Raw genomic sequence first — 27,753 nt, forward strand, 5'->3', positions numbered from 1 at the left:
TTAAAGAATATACAACATGTGGGTAATTTTTTCACATATAATATTGGGTTTGGGTCTCATCTATCCAATGAAAGTAAAAGTTTGTATAGAATGTTATACTTGAGTGAGCACTGTCCATTTTTGTAAAGCTCGCAGAAATCTGTTTGCGCAGAAATGCTCGTTTTCACGCTGTGTCAATGGGAAAGGGCAAAATCAAACTTACCCTGCGAAACATTTCTCATACATTTCCCTTGCACTTTTAGTCAATTTAAATAAAATGGATACATTCAAGCATTTTGTAACAGTTTTGCCACCCAAATTGAAATTTTAACACTTAGTAAGCACAATGTTTACACTTTATGTGCCAGCTGGATCTGAGGACATAACTGGATCTGAACAAAAGTTTACATCAGACATCTCCAGCATTTTCACTAAGTTTCTATTATTCAAAGTGGGTTCATTTTTCATTTAATACTTGTTTCTCCACACTTTTTCCAATCTTGACAATGATTAACAAAATGAAAATCATGCCTAAGCCATTCCATGTAAATCACAGCTCGATCAGTGTAAAGCAAATATCGTCAAGATGGCCTCGGTGTGTTGGGGAGTGGGGTGGGGCGCAATGCACTCTTCGAAGTGATTTGGGCAAGGAAACAAGTTAAAAAAGATAAAAGATATCTTCAAATCAAATTTACTAGCTAAATTCCATGTGTTCTTCATGATTAAGGTCTACTCTTATTTCCACAACTATTTCAAAGTTCTGCGCAAATCATTTTTCACTAACTTTTCAAAAGTAAGTGGTGCTCACTCAAGCGGAAATATTTTTCGACAGTTATATCGTCATTTGCTTAAATGGATCTGTACCAATGTTAAAATGTGGAAAATTCCTCAGTATATTACAAATGTATAATTTTACAGGATTTTATCTAAGTGTAAACTTTTTTGATGCGCACTGTATAGTAGTAGGTATAAGAACAGTTGCTAAATCTACTACTAAGTATATATTAATGATACCAAATTCCCATGTCTTCAATTTTCTAACACAATTAAGTTCCACGACAGCTTTACCATTTACAGCTTTTATCATTATTTAAAAAAATTCATTGATTCTTTTAGCGAAGTCTCAAAAACATACGCCTACATTATGCACATAAAGTAAATCATTATCATTTTTGTTTACATGGCAAGAGCAAACGAAACAGTATGAGCAGTGTAACATGCTGGTCAGGGGTGAAGAAAACATAACAAATAGCTGTTGCTCAAAAGCATATCCCTCATATAGCACTGAGCATCATTATATTTATTTAAAAACAGACATACACAACCGATTCAATCAGATTTAACATTGATTAATTATTGTCAACTTCGTTTTCATTTTCTAACCGAACTTTCTTCTTATTATTTTCTTAACAAACCGTGCGTCGTATAATCTTATTTGGGATTTTAACCATATATAATAAATTCGGTAATTTTAGCAATTTTGTCGAATTTTAACTCTTACCTTGGTCACATTTGCTCTACGGTGGCCGTACGGCGAGTCGAAAACAGCCGTTTTATTAATTTTAATTAAAACCACCTATATGAAGTTGGGCAAAAAAAAATGTGACCAAGGTATTACTGCTGTACCATTTTTCTACAGGCTTTAACTTGTTTAAGATGATAAGACTGTACACGTACCCGAGTTTGTATATATAATTACCTTACTTTGCATGTCAACATAATCCAGCATTAGTGTTTGTATAAGAAAGGTCAAAATGGTTGAAATACACATTTGATGAGATGCGCCACGGGTATATTTGATTAATATCATGTGAAACATATGGATGAAAACGGCCATGAGAGGCCTAAGAGAGCAGGGGCCCATTGCAGAAAGAGTTGCAATCAATCGCAACTCTAAAAATCATGCGCAACTTGATTTTCAACCAATCAACAGCGTGCATTTGGGACTTGCGATTGATTTTTTGGTTTGCGTTTAAACGCAACTCTTTCTGCAACGGGCAGGGAGAGATCGAGAGTGGAGAGACAGAGAGATAGATGGAGATACTGTAGAGACAGAAAAAAAATGGACAGGTTTTCGTTGAGCCTAATGTGGGTGTAAAAGAGTGCGGTGAGGTTTATGGCATCCATTTTGTAGTTCATTTAGAATGCTAAAGTGAATTATGCATGATGAACTAAAACACGCGCACAAAAAAAAAACACATGATAAAAAAAGGAATTTACATGCCCTTTATGAAATTATTTGAAGATCATGAACAATTATTTTGTATTTGAAAACAAAAGGTTTTGCATGAATTGAAAGTGGAAATAAGTGATTGTAATAATATACGACATTTAGAAATTTCAGTATTTCCTCCGATATTGGGCCTTATAGTGTTACGTAACCACGTTAAAGACTGATATATATCCATATATATATATACATGTATATATGAATAGAAATAAATATATATAATTTCACAAATTCCATTTTATGTAACTCTACCAGATCTCGATCCATAATGATATATTGACAATCTTGGTTTTACCGGCTTTTTAAGGCTTTCTGGTCTAAATATCAGTGTTTTACTGCAACTTCTTTCATTTATCATATTTTTTTGTTTTCTTATTTTCAGCCAAGATCAAATTTGTGAGTTGTATCAGCAGCTCCATTCGTCGGAGGTGCCTCAAACACTTCGCCAGTATGAATCCGTTATCTATGACGTCATAAAGGATCTTAGGCAATACCAGTCAGAAGTCGATAGGTTAGAGAAATCATTAAAGAGGTAAGCTGTTTATAATTCCTTCTTTTTTCAGTATTATTTTTTAATATTTTTTTTATTATTATCATCAGTAGCAGTAGTAGTAACACTTCTAGTATAATCATGTGCTGTAAACTTAGATTCATATGAATTTCATTGCATTTTTATTTTTTTATGATCTCATGTCCCGGGAAGAACCCAATAGATTGAATTTACATTTTCTTATAATTATTATCATTGTTATTTGTGTTATGATTTTTATAATATTTATCATTACTACTTGAATTATTATCATTATTATTATTATCATTATTACTATTATCACAATTATTATTTCTATTATCATTATTATAATCATTATTTCCAAAATTATTATACCATTATCATGAAAAACTCATGATGATCATCATTATCAAATGCAATCATTTATTGCAGGACAAATGAAAGCAATACCGAGCACCTACAGCAGCTGGAGTATGAGATGGAAGTACAGATGACAAGAACAGAACAGAGAGTTAGGAAGGAGGTAAGAGCATAGTACTGAATGAAGATACTACTACTTTCACTACTTCTAATATTACTACTACTATCACTACTATTACTACTGCTGCTACTACTACTACTACTACTACTACTATTACTACTGCTACTACTACTACTACTACTACTACTACTACTACTACTACTACTACTATCACTACTACTACTACTATTAATACTACTACTACCAGTGGCGTAACTACGGGGGGCATGGGGGGCACATGCCCCCCCCCCCCCCATCGGCTGGAGAAAAAAGGGGAAAAGGAGTAAAAGAAGGAGAAAGGAATAGAAATGTAGTGGGAAAGAAGAAACTATTGTTCATTATAAAGTTATATCATGATTATGTTATATTGCATAAGAAACATTTTTCATAACTTTATGAAAAAAAAATTGCTCAGGGCTTATGTCTTCATTGTTCCTGGTGCTCGTATTGTCTGTTTAACGAGAATATGTTGTACTAAATCCTCCCGTTTTCAAGTCAATATACACCAAATATATTTCTTCGCACTTCGAGTTATTATTGTTTTATGTAGTGACATATGCTTCTTTTTCATGACTGCTTAAAGTGATTGCCCCATTTTAAGGTCTTAATATAAAACAATTCCTGTCCGTGCTTACGTTCGCATTAGTGGATTGGTGAGGATAAATTATGTCTGCTCTTCATGAATTCCTACAATCAGTCCTTAAAATGTCCCTTTTTCTGATCTGAATATCAAAAAAATTTAGCTCGCGCTCGCATCATTTGGTTAGTGAAATACGTATGGTCTTAGTGAATTCCTACAAACAAGCCTTAGAATGCCCCTCTTCAGGTCTGAATTTCCTAAATTTTCAGCTCGCGCTTCGCGCTCGCAATATTTGATTAGTGAGATGCGTATGATAATCATGATTACAACTGACAACAAAAAGTCTTTCATGTGTGTAGATGTAATTCTAAGAAAATCAGCAAGCGCTTGGCACTCGCATTAGATGACTTATGTGAGATATGTATACCTCTAATGGATCCTATAATATAGTCCTTAAAATGTTTGTGGTCAATATATACAAAAATTTAAGCTCGCGCTTCGCGCTCGTATTGTTTGTTTAGCGAGACAGGTACGTATCATGATTACAAAAATTTGCTTATAATGTCCCTTTTTAGGTCTGAATATCAAAAATTTTCAGCTCGCGCTTCGCGCTCGCATTATTTGATCTGTGAGATATCCGTTTAAAATAATGGCACTGTCTGTAAAATGTCTCTATTACATGTATTTGGTCAGTATACCTGGCAACTGAGCGCGCTTTGCGCGCTCACTAAATTTTTGCTGGTGCCCCCCATGCCGTGACCCACGGTACGCCACTGACTACTACTACTAATAATAATAATACTGCTGCTACAGCTGCTACTACTACCACCACCGTGCTCTTGTTACTACTAGTACTTCTGCAAATACTTCTTTGCTACCACTACTTCTACTCTAGAATTATTCTACCACCACCACTCTACTTTTACTAGTACTACTACTACTACTACTACTACTACTACTACTACTACTACTACTACTACTACTACCACTACCACTACTACCACCACCACTACTACTACTACTACTACTACTACTACTACTACTACTACTACTACTACTACTACTTCTACTACTACTACTACTACTACTACTACTACTACTACTACTACTACTACTACTTCTTATTCTTCTACAACTACTACTACTGCTACTACTAGCACTACTATTATCGTTACTATACTACTTCTTTGACACTGCTACTACACATTGCTAGTGCAGTTTGATGTATAATTTATATTAAATGTGATATATTTATATACACTATGTTTATGTTTTTCAACTCGGTCTGCAATCATCATTGCTTATTCAAAAGATGAAGTATTTTAAAATGTTTTTATATTAATGTGAACCGTATGTTTGTAAATTTACCAATACCACCGAGTCCCTATGTCTATAGAGGAAAATAATATTTCAATAATAATTGAATACTGGTAAAAGACTACGACTGCGAATCAGATAATTGATTTATGGATGCGGTGGCAGTTGAACAATAGGAGGATGAATGGCTCAACGCTCAACAAAAAGAAATCAATATACCTATATGCACCGCCTTTCAAAAAGACTGTATTCCCATACCATCTTAACGATCAATACGGTAACTCCTTCGTACACAATGTGCTTGAGATGTGCTCGGATACCAGTCTAAGAAAAATAAGATCAATAATCGGGATGGTTTCTTAAGATGTTTATTGCGTCCTTGCTCTGCCTACCTCCAAACCTACTTGTACCATATTCTGGACCACAGAAGACTTAAGCTTGAATCACTGTAGATTGTGCGATGTGATCGTTTATAAATCTGGCGTCTATATGGAACCTACCAAATGATTGGTCCGGGAAGAAAGCATCCTAAACACGCTTCATGTTTATCTTAATCAGTTTTCGAGTCTGGAAGTTTGGGCACTTGAATGATTTTAAGGAATAGACCATTCCCCCAATAGACGAGTCCTTGGTGCCTGGAAGTGAATGCAGTGACATTGGCTTGTTCCTAGCAGTCGTTAGCGAAACTTCTGTCCAGGACCTGACCTCCCACGTGATTACCTTCAAAAGGGAAATCTGAAATGGATGGTTCCATGTCTCCGGGGAAAGTTATTTCGGATCTTGATTCATTCTACATCATGTGACAGAAAGATTTTCAATGGGGATTGTCATTTATCTTGCTTTTCGATGTAATCAGTTTAAGATGTTATAGGTCTCTTTGATTGTTGATCTGGATAATATTCAGAATCATCTGCAAGGGCTTTAAAGGTGGAACTTATTACAAACGATATTTATTTGGAGGTTAAGGAAAAAGTCACACAAGCACGATGGATCTCAGCTTTAACAGTCTTAAGGCTGCTTGGAGCGATGTTACCGAATCGCTCGGTGAGGCTGGTGAGGCCTTCAAGTCGCTGATGACGGATGATTTCTCTCAGCCCGTACCCGCTCCTAAGCCTTACGATGCATCCGCCCATAAGTACAAACCAAATCAGCAGGTTCCACAGACGTCAAAGGCAACAGGGCAGCTTCAGAGACCGACAGGGAACACTGCAGCCAAGCAGAATCTGTCATCAGGTCTTCCACAAAATGCATCCGTCAATAAACAATCCAGTGGTGCAGTAAATCCACAAAATGTTCACCAGAATGGAATGGAGCAGAAGTCACAGCCCTCCCTACATCACCAACAGGGTCGTTCTATTTATGAGCCGTACTATGCCCCGTCGCCAAGTTTTCCATCTGCTTCTGACCAAATCAGGGCTGCTCTTCAGAAGACTGCAGCACCAAAGCCCACAGAGGCTAAACAAATCAATGATACTTCAAGTGGTATGATGAGTTCTCAACAGAAACAAAATCTCTCTTCAAATCATTCTACAATTAGTCTCCACGGGAATGAACACAATCTTAATCAGAATTCAGTAGATAATACTTCCCGACTGTACAAACCACCACCTTTCACAGATGAACATACTAATGTTGCACCACATTCTTTGCCTACAAATGACCAAATGTGGGCAACATCCACCACAAATCTGAAGACACTGCCGAAATACTACAAGCCAACACCTTTACTTGCTCATTCTAGTCAAAATGCAGCTCATGGTCTCCAAGGAATTAATCATGGTGAATCTCTGCTAACACATTCCATGTCCAATGACACATTACCGAAACATTTCAAACCATCCCCTTTGGTCGGACATTCGGGAATATCTTCAAGCTCTGGACCGTTGTCCAAAAGTGGCAAATTTGATACGCACCTGACGGATGTTCCGAATGAAGGAATTCTGAGTCACGAACCACACACTTCACTGTCAACTCGATCAAAATCAGTGTCTGATCTTAAGAAAGCGGACTCTACACCCGATCTTCAACGGGTTAGCAGTTCATCCGGCTTCAGCAGTGAGCATTCTAGCTTCCAAAGGCCAATCCCGCATAAACCGCTTCGAACCAGATCAAGCTGGCAGGATCTGAACTTGCACAAGTCAACACCGGACCTAAGAAGATGTGGCATCAGCCCAGGACCTGGATATGAATCTCCAGGAGCAGTAGTTCTTTCAAGAAGGAACTCGATAGGGTCAAGGCCCAGAGCATGGCGATCTTTATCGAGGGGACCAACCCCATCTCAGGTAAAACGTGAAAGCAGCAGTATTTCCTGCGCGATGGCCGTGTCATAACAGTAACTAATGACATTTTACCATTGGGTATGAAGCACGTATAGCATCGTTATTTCATGGAGCTCCATGTTTACCTATTTCCTTCGCTCTTGGGGCATAGGAGTTATTGTTGATGTTTATGTATCAACCCTCATTGAACTACCCATGTCCTCCAAAGTAGACTCGTTACACATAGTGTCAGTAAACGAAATAGCATATTCCACGAGCTTACAAGAATTCGTACGATCGAGAGAAATAGGTCATATGTATCAGTGTGCATGACTTTGAAGTAAAATTTTGATGATCTTTCTTTTGACAGGAAAGGGAAAGAATAGAATCTGAGAAAGCCGAGATCCAGAGGCAGCTTGAGGCAGAAATTCGAGAATTGAAAAGTAATCTCAATCAAATACACAATGTAAGTGTGGATACTTTACAGATAATCATCTTTTATGACTTAATTCGTTTGGAAAAATGCATTTTCGGTTATTTGGTAAGAATTTTTTCAGTGTTTCAGTAATTATATGAGCACATGTTACCTCCAAACTACCACCCCGCCCATCTGCTTTGAAAATACATCCCAAGGTGTGGATTTTTGTTCACCTTTTTTCACAGAGGGAGATAGATAGATGAATAGAGAGAAGGGGGGATACATGAACCATAATAATTGATTTTTTGAAATGATGGTTCTTATGCACAAATATCGAATTAAACTTTGTTTTGATAATATCGTATCAATCGATCTTATATCAGTCTGCAGACAGAGATTGATTTGAGCAAAACCGGTGTGTTGGGCCAAGATTAGCACCACTTGGCACGCTTGCCCAGTCAACCTCAAGTAGGCTTGAAATTCATACTTTGTTACGATAAGTGATTCAACAAACCGAGCTTTTGTACGTGCAATCTAATGATGTTTCTCCATTGTTCTTCTTTAAAGGCTGAAGACAAAGTCGACAGAATAGACAAGCCACGCGAAGACCTGCTCCATTCCCTGAAACAGGACCTCGAACAATTGAGAAGTGAAAATAGGAGTCTGAGAAGCAGTCTAACCGAGGCTCAGACCAACTTGGTCCTCTCAAGAAGCGAGCTCGTCACCCTGAAAAGTGACTTTGATGAGCAGAATGGATTCATTTCAAAGTATGTTTGGCCCACTGGCTTACTGATGAGGGGGGGGGGGAACGGGGGCTCTCACGACAAAAAAAAAGGGGGGAAACGTGATTTTTGACATTTTCTGAATATTTCACAAAATTTTTCACAAAATAAGATTGTATTAAGATTAGATTTGTATTGAAAATGTCAACGAATTTGCAAGCATAGTTCGTATGTCCGCAGCATACGCCATTTCTGCCCCCCCCCCTCAACATAATTCTTGGCTCATTACGCACCGGCTTGACCCATCTCGTTTCTACAAGTTTGAATGTATATTTTGTTGGAGGCTTTTGCAAGCAGGGGGCGACAGGTTATCGCCAACAAAGAGACGAGTTCAAGGTGATGGTTTTTTGGTCTATGAATGATAAACGCCCCCCTCTAATAATAGAGAGGGAAAAAATTCCCCCTCTCTCTTTTCAATACTTGGAAAATGGTAGAGGCGGTTGCCCCTGCCGCATGTAGACCCCCCCCCCCCACTACACACACACCCTCAAACACACACACACATTGGTTTCTGTTTATCATGGTGACTCCCGTAGGAGCTCTGCAGGACAGCATTTTACTGGTAAACGCCAAGCTGATACATAACCAATTACCTAGGAAACATTTTACGTCAAGGTTAATCAGTCATAGTGGCTGACCTTATAGACGACAGTTATTACTCTCATGTCTTTTTATCAAAGTGGAGACAATGAAAGAGAGGGGATTCGAACTCACCACCTTACGATAATGAGTCCAATGCTCTAACCACTGGACCACACGACCCGTTGCAAATAATGGACCATGTTATCAAGATGTATATTGATCCATTTATTTTCAATTCTTGATCCTTTATTAATGAATAATTCGTAGTTCTTTTGTCCTGATTGTAAATGGTGATGTGTGATACCATTATTCATCAAACTGTTATTATTTCCGGCCTGGAAAATTGTTACTAGGATTAACTTTGTCATCTTATGTTTATCTTGATTATTCATATTATAATTTAACGATCAAATAAATACATCTTTTATTTAAGTCATACATATATTAAGGTCTTGTCGAAAATGTTTAGTCGAATGCAATTACTTCTGACCAGAAAACAGCACTTTACAACGTCTACACATGCAAGTACAAGTGTCGGTTGCACCTTAAGGATTAGTAATTATATTAATTTAACTAGCTTACTTTCAGAGTGTGCTATGTAATACTGATGGAAATATTATTTAGACTTCTAGGATATACTTCTTTTTAATACATTGTTACTGTAATGTTTACTAAGACTATTGCATTTGTAGTCTATTGTTGCGACTAGCAGTATGAATATTGCGTATATATTTTTGTTTTATTTATTTTTCAGTAATCGTGACGTCATACAAGACTACATCGGAGAACAGGAGAACCTAACAAGACAACTCCAATTACTACAGTAAGTTAATTAAAAGGGATGTTTCGAAAACTACACTGTAAAAACATTGGATAAATTTTTAACCAGCACGAGGGTAATTATGTGTCCAACCATTTTGGGGCAGTATTTTACCCAATGCGGGAAGCATATTTTCCAGTAAGGTTAAAAAATTAGCAGCAATTACTTTAGAATGGGCAAAATTTTCATCACACTGGATGAATAAAAATGCCCAAAAGAAATGCCCAATGTTGGTTGGACCCATAATTACCCTCATGGAGCATTTTTTACTCAATATTCTTTAGAGTGTAGTATAAACATATCACAAAGTAATACAGAAATAATGTTAGCATATATTTTCAAAATTTTCAAGTGTATAGTTTAATGAAATTTTATTTATATTAAAAAAACACTGAGTAATAATATCAAACAAATAATACTAAAACAGTGATTTGTTTCCTTGAAACGCAATTACGACATTTTACAAAAATAATAATAATAATAATAATAATTATAACATTTGTAGGGCGCTTAATACAGGTGTTTCTAAGCGCTCAGTTTTCTGCTGCCTATCAACTAAATTACCGGAAAAAAAAAAAAAAAAAAAAAAAAAAAAAAAAAAAAAAATCAAACGTAGAACTTAAAAAATAAGAAACATCTTGGACTACACATACTATAATGTTACGTGAGGAGGAGGATTTATTATCAATGTTATCAAAGCTATAAAAGAATCATGAGCTAAATATTTCTTCCACCGTTTGGAAATATCATTAAAAACACGTGTTTGATAGCTTAAATTATTTATACGAATCCGGATGATTCGTGAAACATTTGTTTTTTTAACATATTTCAACAAAATACCCAAAGTTTGTACATATCCATACAATTCTAAACGAGTTGCCTTTTTTCTGATTTACAGTGAGGCAAACAAAAAACTTCAAGACACAAATGACGATCTTAGAGCTGCACTGGAAAATGTATCGAGAGTAAGTAGCCGAGATTGAGGGTAGTATATAATATCTGGTGGTAAGATTAAGCATAACAATTATAGGCCTTAACATAATTTAAGATGTCAGGATGTACATGTAATCTAATTTTCTCTCTGATTCTTTTTTAATCAAAGCGTTAACTAAACTTTGAGTAAATTCATTTCAAACGTGGAAAACATTATACTTTTCATTAATGAATATTTTCATTCCTTTATTGAAAGCAAATTATAATAAGAATGTTGACTAACGTTCAAAATATTTTTCAAACTGGTGAAACTTAAATTATTTGAGAAACTCCTTATTAATTGCCATTTTCTAGGCGATTAGTAGTAGTATTTGGGTGAGTAACTTTCTTGCCCATCCCTGTTATCTTGAATTAATTTCGTATAAATCATTAAAAGATATACATATAGTATTATTATTATTATTATCATCATCATCATCATTACTACCACGCATTTATTATTTAGTATCATTATCATTAATACATATTTCCTTGTCTCCAAATTTGTAAATGTCTTGATCGGCTTTATAAAAAATGATATTTTCATTTCAGTCGTCTCGGATGTCGCCTCGAACGACACGTCTTCTTAGCTCAGCATCGTACATGAATGATTACGTAGATGATGACGTCATGATAGATCAGTGAGTGTTAAATGCATATCATGTTTTTACGCACTAGTATTTTCAGACATCTTCGTTTTAATATTGTTTGTTTTATGTTGGTTCACTTTTGATTTGTTTTAACTGATTCTTGTTTTTTCCTAGTTATTTATTTGGCACTTGCCGCATCCATACCATGCGATACATTAAATGTAATGTTTAATTGATTTTGGTTTGACATGTTTCAATAAAACGTGTGAAAACAAGCCCTCATATAATATAAAACAAGCCTCCATGAAACAAACTAGCCTTCAAATTATTTTCTATGAGTGCTTGCTGCATTTCCATTCATTATTTTTACCCGTACATGATAATTCTAATTTTGATATTACTCCTCTCCATTTTGCTGATGTTCAAATTTCAAATTTTGTATTTTGTGCAGAGATTGTATGTAGTGTATCACATACATTTTGAATCTGCTTATATGCTCCGTGGAGAAACATTGAATAAAGACTTCCTTTGCAAGGAGTATTTTGCCTTTTTTCTATCATTTGTGTGGGATAATGTTGTTGCTATCATATTCTTTCTTTGAAAGGGGGAAAACATCCGCATGTTATTGAATGGATTTTTTTTCTGCCATATCACACCCGCAGGTCTAGGCAGCGTAAATCGTACGCATCGCAAGGTTCATACGAAGGCTCCGAGGTTCAGATGAATGGAGGAAGGCGCCATTTTGCTTACCATACCACTAACGGTGACAACTACCCCGACGATGGAGGTAGGTTCTGATATACATGTATGTACATGTATATATTATTTTGATTTACTCAAGGAAGTGTTTTGAAAGGACGAATTGATAAACAATAATATTTCATCATCAATGATACTGCGCTTTAGTGATGGCCGTCGAGCTCTAGAGTGATAATATTGAGTTTTAACACTGCAACGCAGAAAGCTTTCAAAAACATAGAACATGTATATTGTTAAATGCCCTTTATGACAAAGAGCAAGCAAGAAGTCTTTATCTAAAACTGGTGAATCGAAACAGCAGTTTCGTCCTGAACTCTCTGGACGGACAAATTCGATATTTGTAAGGTATTTTTTCCTGCTCGGACAAAACTGCTGTTCCGGTTCACCAACTTTGTGGATGTCAGTAATAATGTTGAATTTTACTTTTATTAAATACCGGTCACGTTAAAAAGGGCGTTATTTCAGATCTGAAGATGGGCCATTGATGAATTCAACTGGGGCCATACCTACTGTTAACTGGTTGGTTTCTCTCGAAAACCCCATGATTTCACTAATTAATATATTTTATCACCCCCCCCCCCCCTGGGAAGAAGTCATTGTCGCACAGTGTGTCTCAAAGTGTGTTCACACTCTGAAATATGAGTAATTATCTTCACACTGTTGGAATTAGGCATGTTACTCGTGTGAACCGCATCTTTGTAGTATCTACTATGTGAACACACTTGTGGACAGACGCTCTCACTGTACAGTCGTCCACAGTGGAATTTCAGCATTTAGACAGTATGAGACATATCTGTAAAAAGCCCATTATATGATCACACTCAAACCTAACAATGTGGAGATTTACACAGTGTGGAATTACCTTCACACTTGTAAATTTGGGAATTTAACCAAATGTGAATTACATCCTTACATAGTCCAGTATGTAGACACACAGTGATCAAGATGTATGACAATGTTTTCTATCCTACTGCGATCGTCATTTACAGTTTCATGAATTCTAAGTGCATGCTATTATTATTCAAACGATTATCATGCAGAATGCAGATTCAGTGTCACTATTGTAATGAAGATCGACAAAATATTATATTTTCATAATTATACTACTTATATCTCAATTGTAATATTATGTTGCTGTTTTATGGTATATAATTATTTTTTTTATATTATCTGTATGTAAGTTATACATTATTTATTCCAATGTATAAGATTTGCAGGTACGTCTCTTTTATACGGTAAACATTAAATGCATGGCCTTGAGTAATTTGCCTTAGAATAGATTGATGCTCTACGATGTTGAAATAATGTAAACAAAAAATCAAAATAATCATTTTATTAATATTTGATGGTCTAGCACTCATACAACAATCTGGAGCGAGAAAACTGCTCGAGGAATTTCTAGGTGAGGGTGTGTGGCGATTGCTGTTTAAAAAGCTCAGATATAATAAATAATAACCGCCCACCATGTTCTCAATGTGTAATGACATAATATCGCTGATTTTCACTGTGTGAAAACCTAATACACCTATTCCATCATTTAGGTTTTACTAATTGTAGACTTGTGCACTTAAATTTCGTTTGACTTTCTTCTATTACGATATGAACAAGTATTTCGTGGATGTGCATTTGTGGTGGAGGCTTAATCAGTATGGACTCCGATTTACCATTCTTCGTTAGAAGAATTTAGCTCCTATTACTCTTACCAATGGATGAACTCTACCCAGTATTGCATGATATCATGTTCCTTCTGTAAAGTAACTACTAGTATAAAATGAACGAATTAAAAAGACAAACTAAAAACCAACAGTTAACTTATTTGCTGTGACTAATAATTCCTGTCTTCCCGAGAAATCCATTAATACATCATTTTAATAGCAATTCTTATTCAAAAAATATTTCAAAATATATCCTACAACAAAGAGAAAAAATCACACTTAAAGTGTTCTTACAAATTTCATACATCAATTTTTACTATACGAACATTAAAAGTTGTTGTTTAAAAGGTTTAAACAAGTATTTAAAATCTTAAACAAAACCGTTTATTTTTAATAAACTTTGTTATTTAAGATTTCAAAATATGAAGATATCAAAATTTTCAGTTCTTGATAAATCAAGCATGCTTTTTAAACTGTTAAACAACTTCTGAAAGGTTTATATACCATAACAACGTTGTATTAAAATCTTAGACGGTGTTTCTAGCTTTTAATCCCCACTGGAGGATAAACACAGTTTTCGACAGTGTAACACACAGTGTGAAATAACCTTCACTCTGTTGATTTTAAAGCATTATAACAGTGTGAATCAAATGTTTGAACAGTCTACTAATTTTATTTTGCAAATATTTACACTTTTGAGATATCCACAGTGTGAACATTTCTTCACACCGTTCAATATGAGCATTTTGACAATGCGGTTCCCATTTTTACACTGCACATTTACACTGTCGACTTGTCCACAATGGGGAATTATGCTAACATTGTTTAATTTAACATTATGGATTATATTTTACAGAGTACCTTTATTCACACCGTGAAGCTGTCCACAGTGGCTAATTTGAGCATTTTAAAAGTGTTAATCACATCTTATCTTCGCATATCCCATATTATGGGAACACTGGGTGTTGGGTCGTGCGCCTGTAATTCACGCTATATTTGGGGAGTTACAAATTGATGCAGAGGTTCGAGGTTCAAACCCTGGTTCTGTCTATTAAAGGTGACGTAAAACGTCAGATCCAGGCAAAAAAACACATCTGATTGAGACATGTCTGCTAACAGTCAAACATACACACACACAAATAATTGTGTGAACCCATTTTAATGCACTGTGAAAACAATGTCTTATCTCACAAGGCAGGTAGTTTTTTACTCGCTAATCCTTACTGTCATATTTTTGCATATAAGATAAGAATGATAATAAAATTCTCATCATTATTGTTTTCCTCCTACTGCAATCATCCCCCCCCCCTCCCCTCTAGATTCTGGAAACTCTACACTCCGGGACCCGAACGAGCTCGACTCGGAAACCGAAGAGGATATCAGAAGGGCGCCCCCATTGCGGGAAGAGATTGCAGTGTCTATGGTACGTGACGCACCCACTGAGAGATCAGTGGACGCACCGTCAAAATCCCCCCCAAAATAATAATAAATAATAATAATAATAATGATAATAAGAATGATGAAAATAATAATAACATAAATAGATAAGTAAATAAATAAATAATAATAATAAAAGTAAAAATAAAAAAGGGAACAAATACATAATTAGATCAAAAATTAAATACACATATGAAAAGGAAATAAAAACAAAAAGGAAGGTGAAAACCCAATGTTTAATTTTCAAACTGAGCCTTTAGCAACACATACAAATAAATGAATGAGTAGTAATTTCATTTTCCAATATTTATAGGAATGTTGTTTAAATTTTGGAAATATGAATTGTTAAAATCTCTTTGAGCTCTTCATTAACAAATAAAAATCGTATGGATCTATTGTTTTTTATTATGTTTGATATTCACCTCAAAGCCTTCCAACTGCAAATTCCCAGTATGATATGCCAGCATATGTTAATCTTTAAAAATCGCATGAATAAATGAATAATTTATTAATTTCTCAGTGTATTAATTTAGAATTAATCAATAAATAAAGCTTTTTTACAGATACGAAAATAGAAAGGGTGTGAAGAGAGCAAGGGATCACAACAGATTCTCGCTATTTTAAAACAAATTTATAAACAGATTTATATGTACAAGTCTCAAAGCAGCATGATATGACATTGATTATAATGACGACACACGTACAGCTTATTAAAGAAATAGAAAGGAAAAGGTGATACAAAATGGAAACGGATATTTACTTCTTTCCCAATTTCGTAAAAGAGTGCCGTGGGGGAAAAAACCCAAAGAAGTTTAATAGAGACACGGTCGAATGTAACCTCAAGAGCTAACAAAGTACAGAATTTCCAAATGAAATGGCTATTCTTGTATAAGATATCAACGTTTTTTCCACCCACATCCACCATTCTATATAGAAACAAGAACTGAAAGACGCCAATCGCCAACAAGCCTCGCACCAACATGCGACACATGCAACGTCAACCCAACATACGACCAATTCCAGGGGAGCAACGAGCGCAAGTCTTCATACGTCAAACTACGGGGAACCAATCAGAGACATGCGTTCATTATCACGTGGTAGCTCCCCGCGATCCAGCGGAGGGGGATCTCGAAAACGCGCTCTTCCCCAGCTTCCCCAACAGGTACGTAAATCGTATTATGGTGGCTTTGAAGTACACTCGATCACGCATGATTTCTGTCGTGAAAGATCATTGTTGGTCGCTTATTTCACGACTTCATAGTCATGTTTGCCAATACTTCGTGAATGAATTCTCGATTTTTGGTGATAAATTCTGAATTTATAAAAAAAAAAAAAAATAAATAAGCATTTATTATTTACACATTGCACAACTCTAGTCGCAAATTTTCAATTTTATTTAGCAGCATATTTTGGAACTTTTCCTTTAGAGGTTATTTTTGTTGCGAAATAGACAAATGTTGATGTCATAGGATATCAGGTTGGGTTGTCAAAAAAGTTGCCAAAATTTTTTTTGTGACTGTTTTGGTTAAAAAGCATCGTCAGTTAACCCTACTAGGCATCCCCCAATTTAAATTTCATGAGATAAACTTTTGATTGGTTAAAGATAGGGCTTTCATCACTCTTACTTTAATATTTTTGTTCAATCATTACTTTACTCCTGTCTTTGTTCTCATTGAAGTTCAATGATTGCATTCCTAAACTATTCATTTATAAACCGATTTATTGATTCTTTATTCAATGGAATAATATATAATTTGATACCACTAAATTTTAAATGGAATGAAATTATTTGAATATAATACATAATTTTAAAGTAATATCAAACTTTGATGTATTTCCTCGGATATGGTATTTGTTATTTTTACAGTGCAAAATTCAGAACCTGACTACTTAAGTTTATTTGACTAATTATCTATTATAGTAATTATTTATATTTTCTTTAATTTACTTTAAATTTTTAGGTGACATCAGCGGTAAATAATCTTATGGAATATTTTGAAAATGAGGTATAGAAATTCATGCTGACTTAAAAGACACTTCTCAGTGGATTTTAAGTTCATCAATCTAACTAATACTTAAACGCCAACAGAAACGAATTACTTTGTAGTCATAAAAGTAGCTTCGTGTTTTCTCTGTGTAACATTATTCTTCTAATTCCAAGACATAACATTCCTATGTTGAAACATAATCTGACAAAAGAAAAGTTGCAGAGAGTGTGATTCCTATGTTTTTGATGTTCTCTTGTTTCAGAAGTTACATATTAATATTCATCATTGACGAAACCGTAGTGTTGTAAGTTCGATGAAATAAACCTATGGGTAAATTGTGACAAAATTTCTTTGTGATGGTGAGCGCGTTCGGTACAAAATCTCGGTCTGATTGTAACAATTTAATAATATAACAATACATGTCTTTGACAAAATCTCTGAATATTTAATATTTTAATGAACATAAGTTGTCTATCGTAGGTGTGCTCCATATTCTAATTTTCAGTTTTGATGAAGTTTTATAACACCCGAATTAACATATGAGTTGAATGTGGTTAGAACGTTGTTAAATTACTGTAGCGCTACTTTCGAAAAAAAATGTACGGACTTGAGGTATGTTTTTATTTTTAGATAATTGTTATTGTGTTATAACCAGGTAAAAGCTATGCCTTCGTGTAAGTCCGAAACCTTTACAATGGCGTATATTTTGACCGAGTTCTCTCTAAGAATTATTTCGCTGATTCACTTTCTTTAACATTATGTTGTTTTATTTACTCCGTTTGAGTATATCGTAATGTGTAGATGTGTGTGTGTGTGTGTGTGTGTGTGTGTGTGTGCGTTTGGTTATATTATTTATAACTATTATTTATTGGAACTGAGAGGGACTTAAGACAATCCTCTCTGATTTCTTGAAAGATTATTAATTAAATCCGGTGCCAATTATAAAAAGGCCCCAATTATACTCAATTTATAACCTTTGTTAGACATGTTAGATCGGTTTAGATAAGTTATGATGTATTAGTTGCTTTTGTGAGTGCTTCAGTTTATGAGTATAAAGTCGATGACTGAAATTGTATATTTGTTTCATGATTGCATAATTTCAAGAAATCTAACAACATGGATAATGAAAGCCTTCCAAAAGTACCTTATCTTTCCAGTAAATATAACAAAAATATCATTCGAACTTGATATGCAGCTGTGTTTACCCATTATATTGAACATTACGGGTGACAAAACACAACCCTTGATAACTCCTTTTAACAGATTCTAATTCTATGAAATCTATCAATTGACATGGATAGCTAAACCTCAGGTTACGCTGACCTGGAAAGTTCGTTAAAATATGTCTGAATGGTTTATGCGATTGTTCAGACGCGGAACACCTAGGGGGCATTCTTGATCAAGAAAATCTGACAAAAACGGCATGTGCCCCCTCCCCCTGGTCCGCTACCACGATGGTTAAAGTTTTTTTTAATGAATCAATGACCTCATATCAATTATTCACATTTTTATTATTTTTCTTTTGTTTTAGCCTCTCTCGCCAACACCATCAGCCCATCCAGAGAGGATGTACAAAATTGTTTTAGCAGGAGACGCAGCTGTGGGAAAGTCCAGTTTTATCATGAGATTGTGCAAGGGAATCTTCCACAGTAACCTCAACTCAACTTTGGGTAAGTTTAGTGTGTTACCCCTGCTGGAAAGAACAGTGTCACACGGTGTGTTCACAGTGTGGACTATGGCCCGTATTCTGAAGTCGGGTTTAACTTAAAGGAGAATGAAACATTTGGAACAAGATCGCTTGTGTGAAAACAGAAATATCAAAGAAACAGATCAACGAAAATTTGAGAAAAATCGGAAAAATAATGAGAAAGTTATGAGCATTTTAATATTGCGATCACTAATGCTATAGAGGTCCTCAAATTGGCAATGAGACAAAGATGCGTGATGTCACTTGTGAACAAGTCTCCCCATTACTTTAGTATATATTTCACTTAATAAATTGCCTCTTTTATCACATGTATCAAGTAGATCATGTGTTCTTTCTATAGGAGTGCATGTAATACAGATTTTTAAAGAATACATCATGGATACAGAGTTTGTATCACCACAAGAAAAAGTAGAAAGATACATTTTGAGGGTATTTTATAGTCCATCAAAGGGAAAGTTGTTCACATGTGACATCACATATCATTGTTGCATTGCCAATGGGAGGATCTCCATAGCATTAGCGATTGCAATATTCAAATGCTCATAACTTTCTCATTATTTGTCCGATTTTTCTCAAACTTTCTTTGTTCTTATTCTTTGATTTTTCTGTTTCGAAACAAGCCTACTTATTCCAAAGGTTTCATTCCCCTTTAAACTCAGGTTTTAAAGTTGTGGTTTAAGTATGAATAGCCAATTGTTACATAAATCACTACCTGTAGAGATATATATATTTAAGCTCATTTGGCTCTCAAATCATTCATAATTGTCTAGAAAGTATGAATAGATGATTGTCTTTACCATTGAAAAAACAGGAAAGAGCACAATAAATATAAGAAACATACAACTTAATGGAAATTTTGACACTTTTGGCTTCCCATAATTTTAGCACAGAGTTAGACCATGATCTAAGTTAAACCTGACTTCAGAATACGGGCCGATGTTAATATTTTATTCACACTGTTAAATATTCAAATTCAACAGTGTGAAGACAGTGTGACTGTTCACAGCGCGTTCACATGCCCACATTGAAAAGTGTGAAGGTGATTCCACATCGTGTTGCACACATTTCCCTTTACCGTGCCAACTTAAGTTCGGATACTGAAATTTCTGATCTAAACGTATTTTTTAGGGGGATGTCATTATTCTTTCTTTCCTTTTCTATGTATTAAGTCTAATCTATTCTTATGACGTTTTGAATCAATATCTCTTTCACGCAGGTGTTGACTTCCAAATGAAAACCATTGATGTGGACGACCGAGTCACATCTTTACAACTATGGGATACTGCAGGGCAGGAAAGGTTTCGCAGCATCGCTAAATCCTATTTCAGACGCGCTGATGGTGTCTTGCTGCTCTATGATTGCACGTGTGAGAGATCGTTTATTAACGTGCGTGATTGGATTGAGGCAATAGAAGTAAGTATTTTATAATAATTTATTTTTATATTGACGATAGCGACAAAAACAATATAGTGACAATCACTGTTCAAACTAGTATCGATTATACTACTGATAATGAAGACAATGACAATAATGATTATATTAATTCTAATTGCAATAATGATAATAATGATAAGGATAATGAAAATGGCAAGATTCAGCCTGCTGTCTTCTATAGGGTAAATTGCCAATTCGTCTACTGTCAACTCATCCACTCACCACATGGTCTACTTTCATTTAGTCTAATGCCATTTGGTCCATCAAAATTTCGTCTAACAACCATTTGGTCCATTAACCATTTAATCCAATTATCATTACGTCTAATCACCATTTCGTCTATGACCATTTCGTCTCATAACCAGTTGGTCTAATATCCATTTCATTTTCATTCATTTTGCACAAAACACCTAGTCAAATTGGACCAAATGGTAAAAGGACTAAATGTCTATTGGACCAACTGGTTATTAGACGGAATGACATTAGACTAAATGAAAGTAGACCATGTGGTGAGTTGACGAACTGATGATAGACCAAATGATAGTAGACGAGTTGGCAATTGGACGAATTGGCATTAGACGAATTGGAAATTTAAGCCTTCTATAGTAGGATGACTTTTTTCATCAAGCTTGGGATACACAATGGCTACAAAACAGCTTGGAAAAGTAAGGAAAGTAAGATAAGAGGCAGCAAGATGCTCACTTTAGATTACATACAACACTTTTTCACATTTTTTAATAGGAGGGCTCACACAAGCCGGTACCAGTGATGATCTGCGCGAATAAGTTGGATGCCAGGCCGCTGGCAATGACTGAGGGTGTTCGCTGTGTGAGAACAGAGGACGGTCAAAGACTCGCTACGGTAAGCAATGAACTTCCTAATCAGTGTAGGTTTCACGGTACACCATTCGTCTTTCTTGGGCAAGTGTTGGTCCTGAAAAGAACCACTCAATATCTTCCTAAACAGTTTACACTGTATTTTGGTTAAAAGGGAACATGCACGTTTGATTTACCAACGTTCAATAGACCAGGGGCTCGTTTCATAAAGGACTTGCAACAGTTGTAACTTTGCCATTATGGCAACCACTATGGTAACCTCGATTCTGATTGGCTGCTGAGCCATGTTACCATGGTAGTTGCCATTATGGCAAAGTTACAACAGTTGCAAGTCCTTTATGAAACGGGCCCCAGTTCGATATTACCTCATGTACAATTTTGGTCAAATGACCTTTCATTTTTGACAGTATCATAGGCAGATTTCAAAGCAAGATATTATGTAAGCATGCCTTACATAGCAGGATGCATAAATTGTATAGACCAAGTGATTAGAATAGCACACCAACTCTTTGAAAGTATTTGCTGCATTTTTACTTTGAATGCATTAACCAGTTGCTATAACAATGTAGGCCCTACTTGGCCTAATGTGAAATACCAGTCGGTAGTGGACGCATTGTTGTTGTTTTTTGTTTATCTAATGAAAAACAAAAATCAAAAGAATGTATGAATAATCAAGACATCAAAGTTGGTGCTTATCTCATTAGATATTAAACCACCATGTCACTTTTGTCCGATTGACCTTTTTCTGATCATGCGCAGAATGGAACTCTGAATTGGCTTATTCGAAGAATACAAAACAGACACTAGTATGTTGGAAGGTATTGTCGAATTAGACTAATCTTGACTACACACATCGGTATTGTTCATGCTTTCTCCACTCTCAATATTGCCAAAAATATCAAATTTTCATGACTGGGTGAAACAAATAACCCTGTAACAACATTAAATTTATAAAGTAGTTTACAAAGCATTTCAGTTTGTCCGATTCGGTAGCTTTACTCCTACAAAAAAGGGTTACGTGCATTCCATCATCGTGGTCACTTTGTAATGACAGCTCCTCCCCCTAGATGTCGTCATAATCCGTAACCTCTTTCTATGTTTCTTTATCTTTCTTCCAGTCGTTTAACGCTCTTTTTATTGAGACCAGTGCCAAGGAGGGGTCGAACGTAGAGGACGCTGTGATAGAGTTGACAAGGTAATAGCAAGAATTATAACACGGTTTCAATGATGTAAGCAAGATTGGTCAACATACGTCACGTGGAATGCATTTAATGTTCCCACGAACGCGATAAAAAAATTGTCAAACGTATTGCAAGGATGTTTTAGTTTTGAAATTGAAAATATAATCCCGATTAAACGAGATTATACTGACAAATTTGACCCCTGATAACAACATTTTGTGAGAGTCGAAAAGAAAAGAAGAAAAAGTTTTAGTTTATTGAGATAATGAAAATCATATGAGCAGCTTTAGTAGCAGCAGTTTCTAATAATTCTATATAGTATGAATATCATATATAAAGCAGTTCTTATAGCGATGTTAAGGTGGTGAATGTGTTGATATAATGGTAGAAAGTAATATTCTTACTAAATAATATTTGATATTGCTCTAACCTTCTGTTTCTTTTTATTAGGCAACTTCACAAGCGGGAGGATTTAGAAGTTAGCTCAAGTGGAATTACGCTTAACAAAGAAACACCAGCGAAGAAAAGGGATGCGGGATGCTGCGACTTCTAAGGCTTCTCTCGTTAGCTGCCGGCTGGAGTTTTCCGACTTTTCCCGAAGTATGTCGAAAGATGCCGATCGTAATGAGACGGTATAATATGCTTCAGACATTTGGAAATAATCGTAAATATGATACATGTGGTCTCAGATTGTAGCGAGTCACAACCGTACAAACTTAGCCGACAGAGACGAACATGATCCTCCCCAAATTCAATGATGCTGGCGATTCCATCCGAAGTTTACCGACCGAAAAATACCGAGTCAATAGCGCCACCTGCGAAATCTGAGTGTGTAGTTTGAACACTTCCACACTCAGCTTGATGGATTTCGTTAATTCGTTCAAGGAAAAAATCCCAGTTTTGCTCCTGATGCCTTATTCATAAGACATAATTGAGACTACATTGATGGTGTGCCATATCATTCCCACTTAATGTTTCATAAGAGCTAAACGTGTTTAAATTTTTATGTATAAATGTATATATTTTTCTTTTTAATTATCCTTGTTTTCCTTGCCCATGTAAGTTACATTCCATTCGTACTGTATCTGTAGTCCGTGCAATAGGATAGCATGTTGAAATATTTGACATTTTAAAACATGACGCGTAACCGTAGATCGTGATAAAGGGGCAGAGACGTTCCTTTTTTGTAAATTCTATTTTATTTTTCACTGATTAGCTTCATGCACATGAGAACACGGTTCGAAAATTGAATCATATTTGAGCAATTGTTTTATGACGTCACATAGAAGATTGTAGCCGCAGCATGAATTTTGAGATGTGAATTGTTAATGATACATTGCTTTATTTAGCTGAACTCTGAATGTTAAACACGGGGAGAATCAAGGATCGACTGGCATGTCCACAAGGGACATCCCGTGTAAAGTAAAATGTTTACATGATGCTGGTAATCACTTCGAAAGATAAAAATTGTATCTATAAGTGAATTACATTGAGTCAACCTATCTACATGATCTATGAGAGGAAACCCGAAGGCATGACGTCACAATAAGAATGCAGCTTGCGTGCATGTAATAAGAAACACCCGAACCGACCCTCATCAAGAAATGGACTAGACGTTTTTTCATTCTTAACTGAATTTTCATGCAAATTTGTATTTAAATGTTGACCTCGTTGCTGAGAATAGAATAGAATAGAATATATATAGCGTATTTTTGGTTGGTTTTAACAAATTTTAAATAATATATTTGTCAAGCATACTGGTTGGTATTATGCCACAGTTGTCACTTGCATGTGAGTATATTTTTTTTAATCATTCACATGAACATGAATTCTTACACGTGACCAGTCATATAATTCATTCTAACAAAAATTGTCCCTTTCTGGATATACCTCTAATTATTTATTTAAGAGTCTACCATTCGTGTGATGTAAAACGAAAAATGATATGAAATAAATCTTCAAAATAATTGAATTGGCAACGTCTTTTTTGGTATTCCAATATTCTCTCTTAGAGGCCTGGACCTATATTTTGAGTGACCTTTTAATATAATTTTGTTCAACTTGTATTTCAAAGATATTGATGAAGATTTGTCATGATCATGCATGGTAATCAATGATAAAAACAATCATGATATTAATAATAATAATATGCAATCATTATAATTATGATGATAATGACAATAATGATAATAATAATAATGATAATAATACTAATAGTATTGATAAGAACAATGAAAATAATAAAAGTGATACCAATAATAATAGTGATGAGGAGATGGCGGGTTGATCATAATACTCGGCTTCATGCAACAATAATTGATACAATCTAAAAAAAGATTGAGTAAAAATTTGCCCAATATTGGGTAAAACGGGAACAAGCATGTTTGATGCGTAATTTTTTCCCATCATATTGGGTAAAATGCAAGTTTAAAGGGTAAATTTGATTGCAACATTGCGTAAAATATTTACAAAGTAAATTACCAAGCAAGCAACATTTTCCCATTTTACCAAATATCTTATGGGTAAACTGTTCTAGAGTGTAAATCGGGACGATATCTTTGTCTACGATATAATCGTCTCTAAATAGAAGCGACGAAACAGTGACAGATTTTCTTTTACACTGCAAAAACTCAGGTGTTGATTTAACACCAGCCCGGAATCTATATATGTCCACACCAGAAAAGTATTGAAACAACACCCGTTTGGAATCAAACCGATGCTGTTTTAATAATAATTGGTGTTGAATAAACACCTATCTGGTGTTAGACCAAAACCAAACTGGTGTAGTTTAACACTTCTCTGGTGTGGACATAGATTCCTGGGCTGGTGTTAAATCAATACCGGTGTTTTTGCAGTGTAAAAATGCACAGGCGAATGCGTGATTAATTCGCTCAGGAAAATTTATAAAGTTTGGCAGCTTAAAAAAAAAATCATTTGGAAAGAAAATACAATGTTAAAAAAAGTTATAGGATTTAGTTTAGGAGAATTAATGGTATTAAAACGGTTTTTCGAAGGGCTAATGGCCGCCCTTTGGCCCGTAGCAGAAAGAGTTGCAATCAATCGCAACTCTAACAATCATGCGTAACTTGATTTTTTTCAACCAATCAACAGCGCGCATTTGGGACTTGCGATTGATTTTTTGACTTGCGTTTAAACGCAACTCTTTCTGCAACGGACCCCTGTTGTGTAAATAAAATCATGTTTAAAAGACTTATACATTTACGATCGATGTTTATGCTTAGGACAATCAATATTGTAATAAATTAATGCTTGTATCGAGATCGCCAATAATTGATGCCTTACATACAGTAAATATGTACAGTATGTATATAAAAATGTTGGATTTATCATGTATATTTTGATTGATCGGCCGTATAAAATTTCTTTGTGTATCAGTGTAAACATCATAAGTGCAATATGTGCTGATATTTTGAAACAAGTAATAGCCTAAAGGAATTTGATGTTCTTTTGTATGGAATGTGTAAAATGGGCTTCCTTACTTCATATAAGTATAAAGGTTTAATTTTTAACGTGAGCTGTTTTTTTCATTTGAACTTTTTATTTATTTCACTTGTCAAAGAAATACAAAAGTGCCTTAACCAGAAATAGCTATAGAGTTAGACCCTGGTCCGGTGCCTTATCAAAGTCAATATAGTAGACTAGAGTTCGTGTGAACAGAAAATTATATTTTTACTTTTTCGTAGGTATATTGTAAATATAGAAAAGTGCCTCAAAAGACTGCCTTCAGAAAGAGATGCATGAATCTTATGGATAACCCATACGATCGTCATTCGATAGAGCATATATTTTCTTGGCTAAGTAACATAAAATCTTGTATTCTGTTGCCAATTTCAAAACAAATTCTGATCACTTTCCTAATCATGCTAATAGCTTTTCGAACTAAATTAAAATGCAACACTGATCTTAAGTTCTTGATTATGTGAGGTCACCATTTTACACATCAATCTGAGTTGTAAAATATATATTTTTTTATTGATGGAAAATTATAACACACCTTAGAGATTGCCTTTTCTATAGATTATCGAAATCGCAAAAATAATGAAGGTTTGACGCAATTTGATGTGCATTGTAAGAAAGAGTTGTGCTGAATATAGGCAATTTTAAGATTATGTAATCCGCCTCAATTTTCCATGCTCATCGATGAGGTTTTAGTTAAAAAGGAAAACTTATCTCTTCCTTTTTTTTATTAATTCAATCATTCTATTTTTTGGTACTTGAAATGTAAAATGTCTTCCCACAAATATATCATACCTATACTTCCAGCTAGCTGAGAAGTTGTGTATTGTCAGTGCGAAATTTGTATGACGTAACTATTTGTCAGTGCAGCTGACTAAAAGCCACCGCAAACTTTACGATTGGTCTGCAACCCAATTTTGGAATAACACATAGTAGAATCTGATGCTAATATTGAGACATGGAATATCTTATTGTGTAATGCTCTAAATCCTCTTACGAAAATATATTCCAAATCTGTGTCTATGAAATCGTCCTTATTTGAATAAAAGCGAATTTAATACCTAGCCGTAATGACATAATAGCAATCGTACGATTGGCTACGATTTGAAATTAATTTGGCCGTTTACTAAAAAATAAAGGCTTGCAAATCGACCAAAATTGTTACATTAATTTTCTTTCAGTTAATCTGAACCTCAAATCAGAACATACTTCTCATTCAAATTTCAGAAAATTAGCAAAATGCGATTTATTCCGAAATCGGATCGTTGACCAGTCGTAAGGTCTGCGGTGGCTTTTGTACTGTACTATTACCGATGTCAGCATGATCACATAAAAATAATAAAGACCTTTTTTCTCTCTGATGGGATATGTGAGTTCGTTTCTAATTACTCTATTCAATGTCTCTGAGTTCAAAGGATTGTTATTTGGATAAATCATAGTGGTATAGGTCAAGTTCACCCTAGAAAAAAATTACTTTCAATCACTTGAGAAAAATCAAACCAGCATAATGCTGAAAATGTCATCAAAATCGCCCTTGCACTGAGAAAGCTATCAGTTTTGCAGTGTTGTAATTTTTTATTTACACATTTTTATGCACAAAATTAGTGTTATGCAAGTGTGTCACTCATTATTTATTTCGTTTAATTGTTGTATGAATTATGAAATATTTCAATATTTCAACGACTTGATTGAACACAAAATGTTGGAAAATGGCAATTC

The 27,753-nt window shown here is 34.9% G+C and overlaps 1 protein-coding gene across 4 annotated transcripts in view; it reads left to right on the plus strand.

Moving 5' to 3' along the window:
• Window positions 1–27,395, plus strand: part of LOC129263804 (ras and EF-hand domain-containing protein-like) — a 33,431-nt gene extending 6,036 nt beyond the window's left edge. Inside the window, exons 2-18 of one of the 4 annotated variants that reach the window (XM_064100922.1) lie at window positions 2,592–2,741; window positions 3,153–3,243; window positions 7,766–7,861; window positions 8,381–8,580; window positions 9,932–10,000; window positions 10,896–10,962; window positions 11,522–11,610; window positions 12,222–12,346; window positions 13,673–13,720; window positions 15,293–15,396; window positions 16,345–16,572; window positions 17,372–17,416; window positions 18,930–19,068; window positions 20,323–20,519; window positions 21,282–21,401; window positions 22,495–22,571; window positions 23,008–27,395. In XM_064100922.1, coding sequence (XP_063956992.1) covers window positions 2,592–2,741; window positions 3,153–3,243; window positions 7,766–7,861; window positions 8,381–8,580; window positions 9,932–10,000; window positions 10,896–10,962; window positions 11,522–11,610; window positions 12,222–12,346; window positions 13,673–13,720; window positions 15,293–15,396; window positions 16,345–16,572; window positions 17,372–17,416; window positions 18,930–19,068; window positions 20,323–20,519; window positions 21,282–21,401; window positions 22,495–22,571; window positions 23,008–23,110 — 1,948 coding nt within the window. In that variant the 3' untranslated portion in view covers window positions 23,111–27,395. The remainder of the gene's footprint in view (window positions 1–2,591; window positions 2,742–3,152; window positions 3,244–7,765; window positions 7,862–8,380; window positions 8,581–9,931; window positions 10,001–10,895; window positions 10,963–11,521; window positions 11,611–12,221; window positions 12,347–13,672; window positions 13,721–15,292; window positions 15,397–16,344; window positions 16,573–17,371; window positions 17,417–18,929; window positions 19,069–20,322; window positions 20,520–21,281; window positions 21,402–22,494; window positions 22,572–23,007) is intronic. The other 3 variants (XM_064100924.1, XM_064100923.1, XM_064100925.1) reach the window with 3 other exon arrangements.
• Window positions 27,396–27,753: the final 358 nt, after the last annotated feature.

Source organism: Lytechinus pictus, chromosome 6 (assembly GCF_037042905.1).
Source record: "Lytechinus pictus isolate F3 Inbred chromosome 6, Lp3.0, whole genome shotgun sequence".
NCBI lineage: Eukaryota > Metazoa > Echinodermata > Echinoidea > Temnopleuroida > Toxopneustidae > Lytechinus > Lytechinus pictus.